The 21,234-nt window shown below is 40.4% G+C and overlaps 1 protein-coding gene across 2 annotated transcripts; it reads left to right on the top strand.

Annotated features, from left to right (window-relative positions):
- Nucleotides 1-3,870: 3,870 nt before the first annotated feature.
- Nucleotides 3,871-20,335, top strand: abcb4 (ATP-binding cassette, sub-family B (MDR/TAP), member 4). 2 transcript variants are annotated; one of them, XM_070836215.1, is made up of 28 exons: nt 3,871-3,969; nt 4,187-4,259; nt 4,412-4,496; nt 5,165-5,324; nt 5,428-5,476; nt 5,805-5,996; nt 6,360-6,531; nt 6,645-6,769; nt 7,338-7,509; nt 7,597-7,710; nt 8,914-9,024; nt 9,127-9,252; nt 10,411-10,614; nt 10,700-10,870; nt 11,321-11,482; nt 11,633-11,812; nt 13,239-13,385; nt 13,501-13,605; nt 14,729-14,806; nt 15,024-15,107; nt 15,234-15,437; nt 15,578-15,678; nt 15,822-15,962; nt 17,123-17,279; nt 17,377-17,574; nt 18,332-18,538; nt 19,031-19,177; nt 19,664-20,335. In XM_070836215.1, the coding sequence occupies exons 2-28, from the start codon at nt 4,195-4,197 to the stop codon at nt 19,868-19,870; spliced, it is 3,864 nt and encodes a 1,287-aa protein (XP_070692316.1). In that variant the 5' UTR covers nt 3,871-3,969; nt 4,187-4,194; the 3' UTR covers nt 19,871-20,335. The 2 variants fall into 2 exon arrangements, with proteins under 2 accessions (XP_070692316.1, XP_070692317.1); XM_070836216.1 differs by lacking the exon at nt 3,871-3,969 and having other exon boundaries at nt 4,146-4,259.
- The last annotated feature ends 899 nt before the right edge of the window (nt 20,336-21,234 follow it).

Here is a 21,234-nt window from a genome sequence, read left to right as displayed (position 1 = left end):
ATATAGTATGGGTATTTTTGGCTTTAACATAAGTCTACATGTCCATATGACATATTTTTCAGGTTGTGTGAGTCTGTGAATAAAAGGAGTTAAAATAGATGGTAGAAGGTCCAGAAAGATGATGATGTTTAGCCTGTGATCAGTGTGAGGAGGGACTTAAAGGTGCGAGTGGCTGCTTATCATCCATACAACAAAGAGTTTTCAGTTTTGATTTAGCCTGCTATCAGTTGCAAACGTTAAAAAGCGGATTCATCCAACAAAATCAATGAAAATATTCTGTATCTTTTAATTTCCTCTTAAACATCACATAATATATCTGGCTATTTGAACTGCAAGTGTTTCTACATATGCTTCTGAGGGGTTATAGAATTAAAATTCATATGCTGTTTTAATCTGTGAAATAAAAAAAATCAGGCAACTGATGTAAACAAACCTTTCACAAGTATCTCCACAGCACTGACATCTATGCTGCTTTCTGGCATGTGTTTATAAAGAGCTCTCGGATAATAGGAGGATGACAGTGTTGCTGATGTTTTGGTTTACATTTAGATGACTATGCCTTTATCGACCTTTTAATTCATGTTGAAGGAGCAGAGCGCCATCCAGGGGCCTCACAGGAAAGTGCACACATTGTCTGGGCTCCCCCTAATGTTATATTTATGAACCTTTGCTTCCTCATTCTGACTCCTTGCCTCCTTCCACCAGTTATGAGGAAATGAGTTGTAAGAGACAGATGAGTCATCACCTCAGCTAATGTAGGCCTAATGATTACTCGTAATTATACTTATACTTTATTTGTCAAATAATTATTAGTTGTGGTTAACACTGTAACAGCCTTTGACTAAAATGCAAGGTGATTGTTTGCCCCAGGGTCTATAACACATTCATGTTTTTGAGCCCATAGTTTCTAGTATTGTGTTTGATTTCATCCAGTTTTGAAAGAAGTAGACAGATATTTTGAAAATTAAAATGTTACATATTTTCCTTTTATTTTTTGTAAGTACTGTATCAGATGGTGTTATTCGTAGTTTTGCTCCTGAGGTACTTATTGCAGTGCTCTTATATTGCATTACATGACACGTGAGTCAAACCACTGTCTAACCACTGGACAGACAGTTCCCACAAGGACAGGGTTAAACAAAACTCAATTGTAACACATGACACAGTTGTCGATATGATGTTCTTTATGTACTGATTTATGACACGTAATTCTCCTCTGCTTTGCTTTACCATGGTATAAGAACAAATGTGAGGGAATTTACAAACATTAATCAGCACCTGCACTAAAGGAGTTCAACTGAAGTTCAATAGGAGATTAAATCATGGATGTAATACAATGATTCAACTTCAAAGCCTTTTGCTGTCAACTGATTGTTGACCCACAATGAGGCAATATTATATTACAACATTACAATTCAGGCATGTATTCAAGACTGAGCACTAATGTTGACCGTTAATTAACAGATCCTCACCGATTGGCCTCTTTTTCATCCATTTCTTTCCATTTGTCCTTTCAGACAGAATAAGTACAAAATTCTTGGTTCCTTCACAGTATTTTGTTGTTCTGAAAGTAGGAAAACACCATTGCAAGTGAGCATGAAAATCAAAATAAGCACAATTAAATGACAACACAAATGGATAGATGATAAAGCCATGTTTAACTAAATCAAGGAACATGGACACAAGTTATAAGCTTCACATGGAAACTAACTATTTGTTTTATGACCCTAAAACAACATTATGATGCTGTTTGACCTTGGTGCAGCCCTTGATACTGTGGGCCATAATGTGGGACAGTCCTCATATCCAATCCTATCTCAGAGGCAGAACCTATGTTTTTGCCAGTGGTGACCATAAATGTGATTGTCATGAAATGTGGAGTCCCCCAGGGTTTGATTCTTGGACCTCTATTATTCATCCTGTATATGATCGTTCTACGTCAGATTATCTGGTCCTTTAGATTCACTCTGTTAATGCTTAGAGGAAACAATTAGATTCAATTAAATCTCCTCCAATTAAATATAGACAATCATTGTATTTGGCAACATTGAGGAAAGATAAATATATTTAAAAAGATAGTGGGTATTGAGGAAGGAATAGATAAAGTATTAAGGTTTTTAAAAGCAATAGATGGAGAGAAATAAATACATTTCATATGAATCAAAGAAAATGCAAAGAAAGCATCAAAACAACAAACAAACTAATTATGAGGCTAAATGAGATTTCTCTCCCATGCACGTACTTGACTGCCTTGGTCAGTGTTGGAAGAAATATTTAGATACTTTACTTAAGTAATATATCAATATATTCATGTAAAAAATATTCCATGACAAATAGAAATAGTAATAAATATCCTACTCTAGTAAAAAAAAAAAGACATATTTTGTATTTTCTCTAATCTGTACTTTTTTAAGTCAAACATTGGACTGAGCCACAAACATTTCATGTATGTAAATGGAGCCATATGATAAGTTTAGAGGGGAAATTTGGTGAACTACTAACAACTCATAGACATCCACCCTTTTCATTTTACATCATTCATCACTTCTACAGCACAGACCTCACACGTCTATGCATAACTCGCTAATCTTCCTGATTTCCACATCCTATTGTTTAGTTTGCTTCAGGCAATGAAGCACCTGTAGAAATGTAGAAACAGGTCAAACCTGTGGATGATTACACCAGAAAAATGTTTACTCTATCAACAGGAAAGAAAAGTTTGTGAGCCATATGGAAATGTAGTCAAATATGTGCAAAGTTTTAAAAGTTTGACTCAAATTACCAATTCAAATCAATGATTTAATTAAAGACCCATGTGTTTATATCCTAAGGTATAAATCAATTATTGGGGCCCAATGGCAATTAGTCCCAAGTATACACAACTGTGAGCACTTTTTTTTGAAATTGTTCCCTATGCACAGTTGTGTTGTTTTGTTTGTTTAGTGAACTTTTATCTTGCATATGGATTGGTTAGCTACTGTTTATTGGAATTTCAATATTATAGCCTACGCAATGCTACCAGTTCTGACTAGCAAGATAAACACCACATTAGCTGCCTGTTCACAATCAGTCACATTTTTTCAGTGAAAAATATAATATGCCTTATAACTCGAAAAAGGCAGTTTTCAGCCTAAACCAGCAGCCGGATATCTTAGCTTAGCTTAGTTTAGTTTAGTTTAGCTTAGCTTAGCTTAGCTTAGCTTAGTTTAGCTTAGCTTAGCTTAGCTTAGCTTAGCATTAGTACTGCACACCAGGAACGGTTAGCAACAAAATCCACCTACCGGCAGCTGTAAAATTCACTAATTAAAATGTTCTATCTTGTTTGATTACTCAGGACACAGACCAAGTTGTAAAAATTAAACGTTGCATTTTAATGGGGAGTTATGTGTGGGACTATTTCTTGGCCGGATGCAGTGACTTTTCGCTGTCAGTGATCACAACCACAAAAACACAAACACACTATGCATTTCTTCTTTTTTTTACCCCCTCAGATCACTACGGTGTTAACTATTGATCTCTAGAGATACTGGTGGACATGTCTAACATGCTGCCTGACAAGTGGAGCTCCTCTGTTAAAATGAAACATGGAGCAGAGGAACAGGGACACAGACACCTGTCCCCGGTCAGCCACAGCCACACCCCTGCCTGCTGTTTACAGACTCATATCGATTATTTCATGCGCCCACATGATCGGGAGACTCTCCAGCTGATAACCCAGAGACAGAAACAAAACCACAGCAGAGTCACAGAGAAGTCAAAAGCTGCAGTTTATTCCCATTAAGGACGGAAGTGGGAGGAAGTCAGCAGTCTCATTTCCCTGAGAGAGAGTGCAGCGGCCTGACACGTGAGGACCGGGGGGAGGCGGAGGGTGAGGAGGAAGAGGAGGGACGGAGCAACCTTTGGTTCAGGAGCGCTTGTGATCACCACAACTACCAAAAATAGACAGAGAGGGGTCCGGACAACGAGCGGGTCAGTAGCTGTCAGTAGCCCAGTCTGTTTCTGTTTTATTCTGCTTTTCTGCGCCGTCTCCCGGTTGTGGCGTGCGCTGTGACTGTGGCTCACTGAGCCAGTAATAAGCTGGGAATGTTTGGATGCTGCTTTTGGATTCATTTCAGAAAGTACAGCAGAAATTGTTTAGACTGAGCTGTGAAATGTAAACATGTGAACATCTTCTTCCTCTGACAAGACCCAGACATGGATGAGAAGGGCGAGATGGAAGTGCTGGACACAGGCAGACCAGCACAAAACGGAGACATAAGGTAAACACACTTTAAATTCAGAGAAACAGAGATCAGTGTGTGTCAAGAGTGATGATTTTAAAACAATTCAAACCTTAGATTGGCAGAAAAAAAAACACATGTAATCAGACAGTATTTTTGACATCTATATTTTTTTATTATGACTCCACTAGTGAGCAAAACAGCAATGACAAAAAAACTAAAAAAAAGAAGAAGGAAAAAGAGCCAAAGCTGCCCACGGTTGGCCCCATCGCTCTGGTAAGCTCAGTCATCTCGCTGTGATCTCTTTCTATCAGAGCCAAGTGTTTCTCTACTCTCTACAGTCTAATATTGTGTATTGTATAGTTAATAGTCATGAAATACGGTTAAGTTAGTTAGTTATATCTTGTTCTCTTGGAGGGAAATTAATTGCCACAACACTGCATATCGCAGGGAAAACCAACATAAGAGTTTATACAAGAAGGAGAGTCAGAATCGACATGAAAACAAGACTCGTAGTTCCCTCAGCAAGTCACTGGAACTGTTATGTTGTGTGTGTGAAGAAAAGAGGGAAAGCAGTATGGATTTGATATTGATATTGATTTTTGTTTAAGTGTTACAGAGATTAGAGCCGAGGTTACTGGATAAATACTGATGTAAATTGTCCCGTCGTAAGAGTGGAAGTGATATGATCTTTGCTCTGTGTGTGTGTGTGTGTGTGTGTGTGTGTGTGTTTGAAGGTGTGTGAGAGTGTGAGGTAAGAGGGGAAGCAGGGGGGTAGGATGGGAGCACAGCACATCCTCCTGTTGTTTGGGTGGACTCCACCAGTCCCCCGCTGTGAGAATATAATCGCTCTTCAGAGTTGAAAGTTTTTTCCCTGTTCTGGTTGCACTGGTTTCTGCTGCTGTCCCTTTGGTCTTTCTACACTCTGTCTTTTATCTGTGTAGTTCAGGTTTGCAGACAGCTTGGACATTGTGATGATCCTTATTGCGACAGTGATGTCCATGGCCAACGGGGTAGCGCTGCCTCTCATGTGTGTTGTGTTTGGGGACATGACAGACAGCTTTGTTCACGACTCCATGCAGCACCCCAACATGACCAACCCCAGTGAGCTTCAAGTTACAGCCATTGACCCATATGATAACTTTGAATGAATAATTAAGAAACAGTGTATATGTAACACCTGTTAACGATGGTGTTTGTTCTTCAGATTTCACCGTTGTCCTAGGAAACAGCACCTTAGAAAAGGACATGGCAGTGTAAGTAATTTCATATGATCAGCATAAACAGAGCAAGCTGTTGTTGTCGGGTGAAAATATCTCCAAGATGTTGAATTCAGTGTTGATGGTTGTGCTTTTTGTGTCTTTGTGTTTCACAAGTGCAACAAACTCAGAGAATTTTAAATCACTCAAAATTCAAGATGCACTTGTTTCTATGGACCTAAAACTGATTGAATTATTAATTTCTTGTCACTTGAATCATCTGTTGCCACCAACTTCCATTTTAATAGACACTTTAGAGAGTTGCAGTTGTTAGTTCAAGTCAAATGTTAAAGTTATACATGTCATAGTACTTCTCTTCTTCCAGCTACGCCATCTACTACTCCATCATCGGGGCCCTTGTGCTGGTGGCAGCCTACCTGCAGGTGGCCTTCTGGACGCTGGCAGCCGGGCGGCAGGTGAAACGCATCCGCAAGCTGTTCTTCCACAGCATCATGCAGCAGGAAATCGGCTGGTTTGATGTCAACGAAACAGGAGAGCTCAACACACGTCTCACAGAGTGGGTCACAGAGAAATCACACACTCTTATTTCATTTTTCTCATTTGTATCGAATCGTAATACGAAGGTATAGGAAAAAAATCCCCTGGTAAAAATGTATGCACCCATAATGCCATTGTCTCGAATTACTGATTATTGTTACTGACAACAAGAATTTGTTTTTTCATCTCTAGTTTGCATTTCTCACATAGAAAAGAAACACAACTTTGTTTGCAGAATGTTTTTATAATCCTTCACCTGAAGTGTGAACATTAAAGTCAGGAGGAATCGTTTGCAAAATTCTTTTTGTTCCATTTGTAGAAAATAAAATGTTTCAGTACTCTGAAGATCATTGGATCATCGGCACGTTGTTTATATTTGCAGTGACGTCTATAAGATCCAAGAGGGTATTGGTGACAAAACGGGAATGCTGATCCAGGCCTTCACCACCTTCATCTCTTCCTTCATCATCGGCTTCACCCAAGGGTGGAAACTCACTCTGGTCATCCTGGCTGTGAGCCCCGCGCTGGGCATTGCAGCTGGACTTTTCGGCAAGGTAAGCGCCTCTCTGTGGTCTTTGTGTAGCTCTTTTAAAGGTCACTTGCCTTTCCTCACGGCCCTCTGCAGGTATTCTTAATAACATTTGCATCCCTCTCCTGGTCTGAATAGGTGCTGACATCTTTCACCAGTAAAGAGCAGACTGCGTATGCCAAAGCTGGAGCTGTGGCGGAAGAGGTGCTCTCTGCAGTCAGGACTGTGTTTGCCTTCAGTGGTCAGGACAGAGAGATTCAGAGGTGTGTACAGTATACTACATGCAGTATGTGTAACATACTGTGTAACAGACTGCATATAGTGACACATATTCCCTTAATAGCATAGAAGATATTCTTAAACTGTTAAGCGTTTTGAGTTGTAATCATTCACAGACATGTGGTTATGATAATAATAATCTATAGCACATTTCATAAGAAATGGAATACAGTGTGTGTCTGAAAGCTGGAAAATCCATGTAAAACGACACATGGTAAAAGTGGGGGCACAAGAAATAAATAAGATAAGATAAGAGAGACATTATTTATCCCACACTGGGGAAATTTACTTGTTACAGCAACAGAAGAGACATAAAAGGTGCAGAGATAAAGTATCAGTAGCAGAATTAGTGCATAAACAAGGTATTTAACAAAATATGAAAATAATAATATATGATCAGCACTGTGGGTAGGGTACAATATTGTATCAGCAGTTTTAAGGTACTTTTGGCACCTACCTGACAGCTGCAGCGTTAACTAAACTCCCTAAACCCTAAACTTGTTTTCCATTGAACTAGCACTGACTCACTCCTGTGTTTGCATGGTACCAAAGATATAAAAAGAACCTGGTGGATGCTAAGAACATGGGAATAAAGAAGGCGATCTCTGCTAACATTGCCATGGGCTTCACCTTCCTGATGATCTACCTGACGTATGCTCTGGCCTTCTGGTACGGCAGCACACTGGTTCTGAGTAAGGAGTACACCATTGGAAATGTACTCACCGTGAGTGGACACATTATTAGACATGGAATTTCTCTACGTTGGTTTGGCTGGTTGGTGCAACTAACAGTGATATGTGTGTGTCTTAAGGTGTTCTTCGTCGTGCTTATTGGAACGTTCGCTATGGGACAGACCTCCCCCAACATCCAGACCTTCTCCAGCGCTCGGGGAGCTGCACATAAAGTGTACAGCATTATTGATCATGTAAGGAATGCAACATTTTCTCCCCTAAGCACACATGTCAAAAGATATTTTTTAATCTCTTTGCTGCCGGACAGTTTGTCAGGTTGTATTACTGAACATGCACCTCTGTACTCCTTGCTCTCTGGGAGGCCACTTTGATACAGCCGACAACTTGGAGTCAGTAATGAGACATTGGGTTTTGCTCTAATTGGAGCGCCTGCTGTTCGCATGAAGATTGCAGGTCATTTAGTTGATACTGCACAATTGTAACTCTCCACTTCCTGAACTTACTGTGAGGCTAAAAGAGGTATCAGGTATCACATGCACAGTACACAGGCTTCCTTGTCATGCAACTCACAAAATTCGAATGTAAAATGGTTTATATGTCTCCAGAAACATGCAACATAACCAGTATGTTTAACTGAGGCACTTGATGTCAGGCTAAGTTTTGTCTCTTGCTGCTCTGGTGAAGGCTGGATTACTTTACAACTCGCCTGTTAGACTTTGACAACATATTTAAATTAGTTTGTAGTACAGCTACAGGATCCTGCATTCAACAAACTGCTGGTTCTGTAGTGCAACTATTTGCACATGAACACAAATTAGCATGCACATAGCCTCAAGCAAAACTGAAAAAGTATGGAATCTCCTCTGAAGGCTTTTTAGTTATTCCATGCTTCCACCTGAATGAGTCGAAGTCATGGCCTCTGAATGTTGTAACTCTCTCTCATCGGACAAGATCTGTAGCCAGCTTGGTTTTAGTTACTTTTATTTATTTTTTATCTCTGTTTTATTTAATATTTTTCATTGTGTCTCTATTCTATGTTGTTCATATGTGTTTTATTGTAACGTCTGACCTTGAAAGGTGCTTTATAGATCAAGTTTATTTTAATGTCCAGTTTGAAGTGTGAGGCCTCCAAGAGGGACATAAAACAGCCTCAAATCCTCTGTCAACACAGAGCTTAACCTTCGACAGCAGCAAAGCAAGAGAGAGAATAGAGATGTGTGTGTTTAACTGCACGGGGAGCAGCAGTGAAAACACAAAGAGCTGTGGAAATAAACATTAGCCTTGTTAAGTACGCTCACTGTAACTGGAGGGTTAACGGCCTTCCTCCCATTGTCTGTTTGAGGTTATGATTAGAATCAGGTTTTTTATCCAACTGTGACCGAACTACAAACTAGAATGAAGCTGAGTTTTAGAACTAAAAACTCTTGTCTCAACAGAAACCAAACATCGACAGCTATTCAGATGCCGGTTTCAAGCCTGATTCGATCAGGGGAGACATAGAGTTCAAGAACATCCACTTCAGCTACCCGTCGAGGCCGGACATCAAAGTACGTTCCCCATAGAAGCTGTTTATTGAGCTCTAAAAGAGAACACAATCTATTTCATCTCTTCAAATTGGATTTCATAACTGACATTGTTTTCATTTATAGATAATGAATAACTTGTGCCTGAGCGTGACAAATGGACAGACCATTGCCTTGGTGGGTAGCAGCGGCTGTGGTAAAAGCACCACGATCCAGCTGCTGCAGAGGTTCTACGACCCTCAGGAAGGACAAGTAAGTGATATTTCCAAACTACTTAATTCAAAGGACTCTCACTCAGCATCTGTCATCACATCCACTCTGCTACAGCTGAGGTACAGGTTTTGTCACCTAAGGAATTAAAAGAGCGCACCGCAGATTTAGCACTGCACTCTGAAAGACTCAAAGTTTGAAAAAACAGAACAAAATCGATGCAGCAGAAGCAGACATATCCTCTTTGTTATGTTTTTGAGTGGTCTTTCTTTCCGTCCGTCCGTCTGTCCCATTCTTGTCAATCTCAAGCCTCTTAAAATCTATTTTAATTTCTTAAAATATATAGAATAAATAAATAAATAAAATAATTTCTTTTCCACTTGGGCACAAGGATGAACTAGTTACATTTCAGAGGTCAGAGGTCAAACGGTCACCTTCACTTTGACTTCATAATGTTCTGCAAAACACTTTTATTTGCCATTATCCAACGCCATAACCCAGGACCAGAGGGGGAGATTGTGATCATATTTCACATTTGGTTGGATGCTGAACTGGTGACTAATCTTAGTTTTCCAAAGCATTCTTCTTCCTTGTCAAACCCTGGCACTATATCACTCAAAGCTAGATTACCGCACCATCAGCCGGAGATTCAGGTGTGTTACCAGCCTCGAGCAAAGAGGAGAAGTGGGCTATAGAGGTCTCACTTCTCTCTAACTCCACATTTATTGCATGTTCAAACTTGTAGTTTTCAACCCCAACCGACAACTGATTTCATGCAGCTCACTACGGAGACACAAAAGGCTTTTTTCCTGCCTTCCAGGAAGCATTTGGTTTCCATCAATTTTACAGCAACATTAAAATCAACTTCTCATCAAGTCTCAAAACTTTCTTGAAATAAATTTTTTTGTCATACCAGCCAGTGGTATGCTTTGATAAATCTTATCTTTGTGAAAGAGACATATATGCTGTTAAAGGTTAAAGGAATAGTTCCATGTTGCTTAGAGAGCTTTAGCATTGACTTTGTTAGCTTTGGAGACATAGACATGAGAGTGGTATCATTCTTCTCTTCTGACTTTCAGCAAGAAAGTAAATAAGGGCATTTCCGAAAATGGAAAAAAAACTGTTCTTTTAGCAACAATTGAGGTGATGCTGTTTAGATTTAAATTCAAAACTCTTTTCCTTTTGGTTCCCACTTTTTAGGTGCTTATTGACGGTCACGACATCCGTTCTCTTAACATCCGTTACCTGAGAGAGATGATCGGAGTAGTGAGTCAGGAGCCCATCCTCTTTGCCACCACCATCGCTGAGAACATCAGATTCGGCCGACCGAACGTGACGCAGCAGGAGATCGAACAAGCTACCAAGGAGGCTAATGCTTATGACTTCATTATGAACCTTCCTGATGTATGACTGTATTTATGATTCTCTGTCCTCTTATCAATAACTCTGTCCACCACTTGCTAATATTGAGACTCTTATCATTGAGCAGAAGTTTGGTACGCTGGTCGGAGACCGAGGGACTCAGATGAGTGGTGGACAGAAGCAGAGGATTGCGATTGCTCGAGCTCTAGTCCGGGACCCTAAAATCCTTCTGTTGGACGAAGCCACATCTGCTCTTGATGCAGAGAGTGAGACCATTGTGCAGGCTGCACTTGACAAGGTACAAACACACAGAGAGACAATTTTGGTCTCTCTGTTGGTTGGTCCACCACTTTAGTGCAGACTGAAATATCTCAACAACTATTGGATGGATTGCCAGGGATTTGAGAAAACATTTCAGATTACAGAAAAGGTGGGACAAACACTTATTTGTGTGTGATTGGACAAAACCAATCAACCAAGAGGATGTAAGAACGTTTGTGAGTCTTCCACTAACGCCACCAGCAAAATTTGACTAAGTTGTTCTATACCAAAACTGGTTTTTGACCAAATATTTGCAGAACTAAAGGCATTCCTGTCAGCCTCAGTGCACTTTGGACTAATTAGCAAATGCTAGCATACCAAATTGTTAATTTTGCACATTTATTTACATGTTGTATGTGCATGAATTTACATTTTAATGTCTTCTTGTAAATGTAAGTGTAGACATAAAAACTCTCTTTGTGTGCAGGTCAGACAGGGTCGAACCACAATAGTCGTGGCTCACCGCCTCTCAACTATCAGAAATGCAGACGTCATCGCTGGCGTCCAGAAAGGTGAAGTTGTAGAGCTGGGGACTCACAGCCAACTGATGGAAAAACAGGGTGTCTACCATACACTGGTCACCATGCAGGTAACATACACTCACATGAACACACTGACACACCGTTTGTTTGGACTCAAATTCACGCGGAGCTTTGTGATTTCAGAATGGTCTATCTTTGATATTTATTGTGTCTTTTTGCACATATTTTTTTAAAAATCCCGTCTTTCCTTATTGCAGACCTTTCAGAACGTCGATGATGGGGAGGAGGTCGAGCATGAGCTGTCTGCAGATGAGACAAGCCCGTTAGTCAAGACCTTCTCTCAGTCCTCTCTGTTCAAAAGGAAGTCCACAAGAAGCTCCTCCTTAGCTGCCTCAGAGGGAGAGAAAGAAAAATTTTCCCAGGAGAAGCCAGAAGAGGTGAGCTGTTGTGCAACATCTGTGGGGTTTGAGTGGCTGGATCAACACTTGCATAAGACGCCTCAGAGGTAAAAAAAATTGGGGAATGTTACCTCAACAGATCAACCAGATTCTGTAAAAACTAGCTTGTTATTTTTCCAATCCTCAAGGGCTATACACTATTATATACGATCACAGTCCAACTTCACAGTTACAAGAAGTCCTTGTATCATTAGATGCTGAGAAGGCTTTGTCTTTTCACGGCCATAAACAGGTTTGGTTTTGGTGAAAAATGTATTCAGTGTTCAGTGCTCAGCTTCTGTTCAAGCTAACTCTTGCAGGCCACAGTTTGGCCTTTGTCATGGCTCAGAAGCTGACATCCATGGAAAAGTTGGTCCCATATTAAAGTTAAAGTTTCTGTTGTCTTTGCCGTCATCTTGACTGTAAGTGAGCTGGTGTTAACAGCTGTAGTTTTGAAGTCTCTTCCCCGGATCTTCCCTTTGATGTTTCCTGGAGTGGTGCCCTCCATAGTCGGGCTTAGGTTTAGGTAAGGTTATGAATAACCACCGCACAGATCACTTGGCAGAGCTCTGCAGGCAACTGAGTGCACTTTTCTAGTTAGTGTTTGCTATCAAATCCTGAGCTACTGAATAGAATAGAATTGAATAGAATAGAATAGAATAGCCGGGGTCAGGTACAATGAAAATATAAAAATATAATAAAAGGAATATAACAATATGCACAGTATATGTAAAAACATATGTACAAAGTTCTACATGTCCATAGAGGTTGCGTGATGTCAGCATTTGTGTCGTGCGTCATGAATGGTTACGATTAGATTTACAGAGGGGAGATGGAGCATAAGGTGTTGTTATATGCTGACGATTGATTACGTTATGTCAAAAATCCTGTTAATCAAGTTAAGTATGTCAGGGTCTCTGTTTATAAACTGAACTTATGTGAATGAACTTTTTTGACTAAACCCTGTAGCCCAGGGTGTCTCATTTTGAACAAGATAGGTGGTCCAATCTCCCCATTTCTCTGGCAGGTAGAATAAACGCAATTACCAAATGATCCCTATCTTAAATAAGAAATATTTGATCCAAAATATATTTTACTATCTATAGTAACTCCAGTTACTATCTATAATAACTCCAGAAGTGCTACTGGAGTTGCAATACTTGCTCTCTCGTCTTCATAGTACAGTCTTTTAACTCCGATAGTGTCCACTGTGGGTACAGATCAAAAAGACATCGTGCTGTTCCCCCTTCTCAGCAGATCTTATAATTCTTCTCTGCTTCCAAACCACTTTCCCTCCATCTTGCAAGCATTCCATCAGTTACAGACTAAATTCAGTTCACTTTCTTAATCTCCTCCCAGAGAAATATGGGAGAGAAGCAGGCAGAAAGAAAGGGGATGTGGCTCAGCTCTTTCTCTCTTTCTGCAGGATGAAAACGTTCCCCCTGTGTCGTTTCTTAAAATAATGCGTCTCAACCTTCCTGAGTGGCCGTACATACTGGTGGGGACCATCTGTGCTGTCATCAACGGAGCGTTGCAGCCACTGTTTGCTGTCATCTTCTCCAAGATCATCACTGTAACGTTACTCTTAGTATCTGTGCACCACAAAAGTTATTTGCAATGTTACTTTCAGCATTTGTTAGATGTTGAAGAAAATTGCACAAATAAAGTGTTTTTTTTTCTCCTCTCAGGTGTTTACTGTGCAAGATCAAGACTATATCAGGGAAAGATCCACGTTCTTTTCCCTGATGTTTGCTGCTATTGGAGGTGTATCATTTGTCACCATGTTTCTACAGGTACATGTGTACACATACAAACATGCATGTTAACTTACATTCATTTCTCAGATGTGTTCATTGTCCTCAAAGGAGTTTTTAATGTGTATAATGATAATCACTAATTACTAATTTCTCAGGATTTTCTTTAAATTTGGAACAAACATCCTCTTGGACTCAAGGATGTATTTTTAATACATCTTTTTTTTTATTCATACTTTTATATATTTATATTTTACTTTGTGTTTGAAGTGTATTCTTTTGGAGCTGTGTGTAACAAAAAGCAATTTCCCCCTGGGGATTATTAAAGTAATTCTGATTCTGATTCCTATTCTGATTAGTTCATAGTGGTTAAAGATACTGTGACCTCACAAACACGTTTTTTGGACGTAACCCAAGAATTCATAAACTAATTATGACAAATTTCACTCAAACGTCTGATAGGATAAAATGATGAATTGATGACATTTTATATCCAAAAGGTCAGAGGTCAACAGTTATTAGCAGTTATTCAACACCATAACTCAGGAACAGAACAGGGTCACTGTGGTCTTATTTCACGTTTGGTTGGATACTGAATTGGTGACACTTGGTGTCCACCTTGAAACTGTGGCGATTGTGTAACTATTCTGTGCTGGAAGTCTGAAGATGTATGTGAAGCACCCATATTTGAAGCATTGTCTGATGTCATGGCTTTGTGTCAACTTTGTGTTTTATTAGAAGTGTTTTAATTGGCCAAACTAATGAACACATGTAAGGAGAGTGATTCTGTTTTTGTTTCTCTCAATAAACTCAAGCACTAATAGAGACACACAGCCGAACAAGAACAAAAAAGCTCATACAAAGTCAAGTCAAATCAATGTTATTTATATATCCCTATGTCACAGATCAAAAAATTTGCCTTAAAAAGCTTCACAATCTGTACAATAATTGACATGCTCAGATACTCAGACACAGAATACTTCCTTCAGAGTCTTCACTACATTTGAGTCTGTACAGAAATGGATGTTAGCACACACTCACACACCTTACCCAGATGATAGTGTTTCAGGATAAGCACAAGCAGGTGACAAGACAGTTTATCACAGAGGTTCGTGTCAGTGACCAGGTGTGCTCATCTCTTTTGTCTGTAAAACTATCACAGGGTTTCTGTTTCGGCAAATCTGGAGAGCTTCTGACTCTGAAACTGAGACTCGAGGCCTTTAAGTCCATGATGAGACAGGTGAGTGCTACAAACTGACACGAGACACCTACACAGCATTCAATATCGTAACCAATTCTAAATTAGTAATAACCCAGATTATGTTTAAGGTCAGAAATCGGGGCGGAGCTAGCAAAGCAGACAATATGGTTTTGAATTAATATATATATAATCACCCATGGAGCCCTGCCTCTCTCTTCATAGCCAATGGAAAATGTTTATCCTTGTTTTCTTGTAGGACCCTGGCTGGTTTGACAACCCCAAAAACAGTGTTGGAGCGCTCACGACAAGACTGGCCACAGATGCTGCCCAAGTACAAGGGGTAAGTCTCAGCACTGGTGACACACTCAACAAACAAAGCTATTCGACAAAGACTACTGCAACGAATCATCTAATTAAATCAGCGATCTTGTCGTCTGTCTTGTTCCGATGTTCCACCTCTCCTTAGGCCACAGGAGTACGTATGGCCACGCTGGCCCAGAACATTGCTAACCTGGGCACCGGTGTGATCATCTCCTTTGTGTACGGCTGGGAGCTGACCCTGGTCATCCTGGTGGTGGTGCCCATCATGGCGGTGGCTGGAGCCGTGGAGATGAAAATGCTTACTGGGCACGCTGCTGAAGACAAGAAAGAGTTGGAGAAGGCTGGAAAGGTAGGGATTCAGTGTGGGGTGAGCCGGAGTCAGTCATGCAAATACCATTATCACGCCTCTATACGGACTAGCTGCATTTGTTAAAACACTCACTGTGTGACATGTTGTAGATAAAATGCTTGTATGGTTTGTCTCCACAGATTGCCACAGAGGCCATTGAGAATATCCGTACAGTTGTCTCTCTCAACAGAGAACCCAAGTTTGAAGCTTTGTATCAGGAAAACCTCAAAGTGCCATACCAGTATGAGAAATTACATTATTTAAACCACTGATCCACCATCTTCTTGGGATATATGAACAAAAATTATATATGTATTTTAATCAAATTGAACTATTTGGATGAGTTATCTTTCTGATGCCACTTTTTCCTCACTCTCTGTACAGGAGCGCCCAGAAAAAGGCCCATGTGTATGGTATTACCTTCTCCTTCTCCCAGGCCATGATCTACTTTGCATATGCAGCCTGTTTCAGCTTTGGAGCTTTCCTCATTAAGAAAGGAAGGATGGACGTTGAGGGGGTATTCCTGTGAGTAGACAGACAGCATGACGTTGTTTAGTCAGGAGATGAACAGCCAGGCGTTTTAGTTAATGACAGAGAAGATATCCAGCAGTTTGTGTGCACTTGCGGGTAACATCTGACATCTGCTGGGAGGAGTGGCTGTTTATGGCTTTTAATCATTACCCTGGCCTGAAGTATGTGAAGGGCCACTGTGAAGGGGTGGGCTGGTGCAAACCCAGAGCACAAAGTCACATGAGACATCTGTACCTTTGGTGATCCAACAGGCACACGCACGTGTTTTAGGATCCTGACATAAATTGGAGTGTCAATGTTGAGAGAAGCCATTGCATTTGTTTTTATTGTACCTGTTAAATAAAAAGGAAGTCCAAAGTGCATTGCACCTTGAGCCTCTGAAGGGACGCAAAACTATAAAAGCGCAGAAATATTAACTCTGCACCCCCATGGAACATTTTATAGGCCACAAACGCATTGTACACCTTCAGATTTTCATTTTAAATTTTTCCCAAGATCCCCAGTGTGTGAGGTTGATGTGATGATGTGAAGACATCCAGAATGATCTATTTGGTGTAATCGTGCAATTGTGAAAAAAATTGATTGGCATGTGAATATTTCAATATCAAACTTTTGTAGCATATAAAGAGTAGAGGGCAGAATGGTGGTGCGGTCTGTCTGTGTGGAATTTGCTCTCAGTGATAAAGCTAATATTAGCAGGTGCAATGTTTACCATGTTTAACATCTTAGTTTAGCATGTCAACTTGCTAACATTTGCGAATTAGCACTAGACACAAAGTACAGCTGAGGCTGAGGGAATGCCATTAGTTTTTAAGTTATGTGAAATAAATGAAATTTTGACCTGATGATGGCACTAGAAGAAAAGTGACGTTATTGCTATTAATTCTGAGGGGTACATGAATATTAACCAAAGTTCATGGCAGTCCAGCCAGAATTGTTGAGAATTTTCACTGAAAACCACAAATTGTCCGTTAAAGAAGAGAATAAGGTGGCGTGTGGAAATTTTGCATTACTGCGTGAGTCAGATCTGACACATCCATGGACATTATGATGTCTTGTGCACCTTCAACCTTTGAGCTGGAATAAACATCGTTAGTTTATGTGAACGATAAACTAAATAAATAATAAACTTCTGTCTTGACTTCTTCTCCCAGTGTGATTTCGGCTGTTCTGTACGGTGCCATGGCTGTCGGTGAGGCCAACGCCTTTGCTCCAAACTACGCCAGGGCCAAACTGTCAGCTTCCCACCTCATCATGTTGATAAACAGAGTACCTGACATTGATAATCTTTCACAGGAAGGAGAGTCACCGGTACATAACACGAAGCCCCACACACCAAACACAATACTTATACTACACCTCTTTACACACATAACTAACCCTTCTGTTTCAACTCTTCAAACTCCAGGACAAATTTGATGGTAATGTTCGCTTCGAGAATGTTAAGTTTAACTACCCTTCACGTCCGGATGTGCCCATCCTCCAAGGGCTGAATCTGAAGGTGAAAAAGGGAGAGACTCTGGCCTTGGTGGGGAGCAGCGGCTGTGGAAAGAGCACCACCATCCAGCTGCTGGAGAGGTTTTATGACCCCAGAGAGGGGAGAGTGGTGAGAAGACAAAAGCACACACATGTTTTTCTGGCAGTCTCACACTTGTGCCTCTTCACCTACAGTCAGTTAACTAATGGTTAGCTAGACAGTGTGTTTATTGCTACTTTATAGTATTGTGCTGATGAGACCATGACCTATGAGGTCTGTGTAGCGTGTGTGTTTTAATCTTTTTTTATCTGCACTTATCATTTCATCTACCTTGATGGAATTACTTTTGTTGCTGACAGCCTTGTGGGGGAGAAAAGAACAATATTTATTGCTGTCTCTGGTTCCCATGTTATCTCTATTGTAAACGCTGTCTCTTCTGGTGGAACAATTTCTGAATCCCCACCAACTGTGATTTGGGAACTTGTTGACTATTCAAAGCAACTATGATCCATATTTTTACATTAATGGATCACAAGACAACTTGTTTGTGAAAAAAATCATTAGTAATGACAAACTCACAGATAATTATCATCAGACTTGGCTTTGTGGAGCTTTATACAGACCTTCAGCTCACTGTTTTGGTGACTGATTAGTCTCATCAGTGTTTATGATCCATAAAAAGTCCTTAAAAATCCCCTCCACACTCACTGCTCAGCATAATGGCACATAGAAAAAGTTCTTGACTAGATAGTGGACACTGTTGAGTATTGAGTAGCTTAAGAGCTAAATATTTCCCTTGGGGGACCAAAAAAAGAACCAAATCAAGCAATTATTACATGTAGACACTGAGCAACACCTATAGTTTTTTCTACCATTTCCCCTTCAGATGCTGGACAGTATAAATGCTAAAGAGCTGAACATCCACTGGTTGAGATCCCAGATAGGCATCGTATCCCAGGAGCCCGTGCTGTTCGACTGCACCTTGGCCGAAAACATCGCCTACGGAGACAACAACCGCATCGCAACCATTGACGAGATACAGGCAGCTGCTAAAGCTGCCAACATTCACAGCTTCATAGAGGAACTGCCGCAGGTAACTGTGCTGCGATGTCCTGGTGTTTCAGTAACGTAGTATATTCTATACTCTATTCTAACATGTTTACACAGTGTTTTACTGTGTAAGTGCACAGCAAGTCAGCTTAACATGAAAAATGTTTACAATTCAACATATATAGAGAGTAAAGTTTCCATAATTCATAAATAATGGATGAAAACTTAATTTTGGATTAAATGTGGCAGGTCTTCCAACTAAATGAACCCTTCTTAAACATGTCTCTCTATTTTGATAATGATTTGTTTCAATTACATGGTTCTTTCCAGGAAACTTTCTGGGAAATTGCTGATCTGTAAATGTATGTGTAAATGAATGTGTGAATTTGGTGTTACGGTTTTCTTTAGTAGAAAGTATCTACAATGAAAACTGTTCACAGCGAGGTGTGTGGACTACAGGACGCCTCTGTCATTATTTGGGCAAACTAACAATATTATGTGCCCCGTCCTTCTCTCTCTGTGTTTGTATGAGCAGAGTTATAACACTCCAGCAGGTGACAAGGGAACGCAGCTGTCAGGTGGCCAGAAGCAGCGGATTGCCATAGCTCGAGCCATCCTCCGCAACCCCAAAGTGTTGCTCCTGGACGAGGCCACCTCGGCACTCGACACTGAGAGTGAGAGGGTGAGTGCTTGTAATTAAATCATTTCCACAGCTGGTGCTGTCACTGGTTAGTCTGGTCAGCAAGATGGGAATGCAAAAATAACCAAAATGAGTTATTTTGCTTGACATTACGTGTAACATTAATCATTTACTTCACCTTCTCCCATGTCAATCATGGCAACACTGATTACACAACATTTAATATTAATATCCATAAAATCATACCTGAGATTAAAATACCTAGTTAGAGCCATGGTTTTCTCAGGAGAGAGAGAGAGAGAGAGAGAAGATACAGTTTATGGGTGATCAAATGGAGCAAAGCAAACAGCAGTACTTAATTTAGTCATGCACACATAAATAAAAATAGTCGTAACTTAATCAGTATTAATGTGGTATGTGTGCTATTTTGATTTTAATAACAGTGGAGTGGATGCATAAAGTGTGTTCAGTGGTCACCGCGTGGACACGTAAGCATCAATTCTCCATTCGTCGTCATGCTCTTCCCAGGTGGTGCAGGAGGCACTGGACCAGGCCAGGAAAGGCAGGACGTGTATCATCGTGGCCCACCGTCTGTCCACCATCCAAAACGCAGACCGCATCGCCGTCTTCCAGGGAGGAGTGGTGGTCGAACAGGGTACACACCAACAGCTGCTGGCCAAGAAGGGAGTCTACCACATGCTAGTCACCAAACAAATGGGCTACAGGAAGGAATGAGAGGCCCAGGAGAGGACACAGGGTGCACTACACTGATTGTTGATTGTTTTAGATTTGTATGTCTCCAAAGGGCTAAGTTAATGCCAGCAAGCCTTCATTTTCTTCCCCCTAACAATACACTGGATTCATAATGTATCATAATGCATCAAGTATGTCTCTGACACAAGGACCATCATCAAAAATAAGTTGTGGTCTACAGTATGTTATGTATTATGCCAAATTCTTTTATAATTTATTGATTGTCGTGATGCAGCGTATCTTTTTCTACACACTGAGTTAATAATAGAGCTGAAGTGCCTGAACAGTTAAACCAGGAAAATGTTGTATACAAAAGGCTGTGGAGATTTGAAATTTGTATTCATGCACTTACGCTGCAATCACTAAGAATCCTGTTTTGTTTTTACAAATACACAGCATTACTAACCTTTCTGCCTCATATATAACTATTAAAAAGTTGTATATTCAGTAAGTGAGCATCACCTCATTTTAATAATATAGCTGGACAAAACAGGGATGATGCACACAATTTCAAACTTCTGACTGCTTAAGGAATTTCAAACCAACTGTGGAATATAAATACTACAAGTATAAATCGGTACTTTTAAGTTTTAACATCTTGCTCAGAAATCATAACAGTTGGAGCAATATATTTACAGATGCAACACCCTCATGAAACATTTGATTTGGTCAAAATACTTCCTCTGTCCTTATGTCCCTCACATACCTGTTGGGAGGGGCTATGGTGTCCTGAAGTGTAGCGCCCTCTTTGGACCATTTGTCCATATGTAGGCTGAGAAACTGGACGACACTGATGTGTCTGAAGGTTAGAGATAAGAGCTGAGCTCGTTCTACCTGTTTTGAAGTAGTTGTGAATGGTATCCTTCTTTACTCCAGGTACTTTGCAGGTGCAGAACAGCATTCTGAACTGGTCCATATCTAGTGCTGTTTTACCAGCTTTCTGAGGAGCCAGCCTCTCCCTAAGACACGCAAGAGGCAAATAAAAACAATTACATATATACATGACTTTATGTTAAAAGAAGAGCAACTTCCGCTTAACACACCACAAACACACAACTTATGAAAAATGTGTGTGAACCTGTCTTACGTGTGGATCAGGTTCAAGTACTGCAGAGTATTCTTCCAGCTGGGGGATAAATAAATATCTGTGAGTAAAGAGGACATCTGTAACCAAAGACAAGACATTTACAGATCCACTACACACCCAGTTCTTCTTTGTCTTGGCTCTCTGCAGTAGTTTCTGGTGCAGCTCTTTGCCAACACCCTCTTTAAATTTCCCCATAATGTCCGCTGTAGCTTTAAACTCTGTCTCAGATGCAAACTGATGATGAGCTGATGGAAAACAT

The sequence above is a fragment of the Pempheris klunzingeri genome, chromosome 8, assembly GCF_042242105.1.
Source record: "Pempheris klunzingeri isolate RE-2024b chromosome 8, fPemKlu1.hap1, whole genome shotgun sequence".
NCBI lineage: Eukaryota > Metazoa > Chordata > Actinopteri > Acropomatiformes > Pempheridae > Pempheris > Pempheris klunzingeri.
The sequence above is the reverse complement of the archived record's forward strand: the minus strand, read 5'-3'. Positions and strand labels throughout refer to the sequence as shown.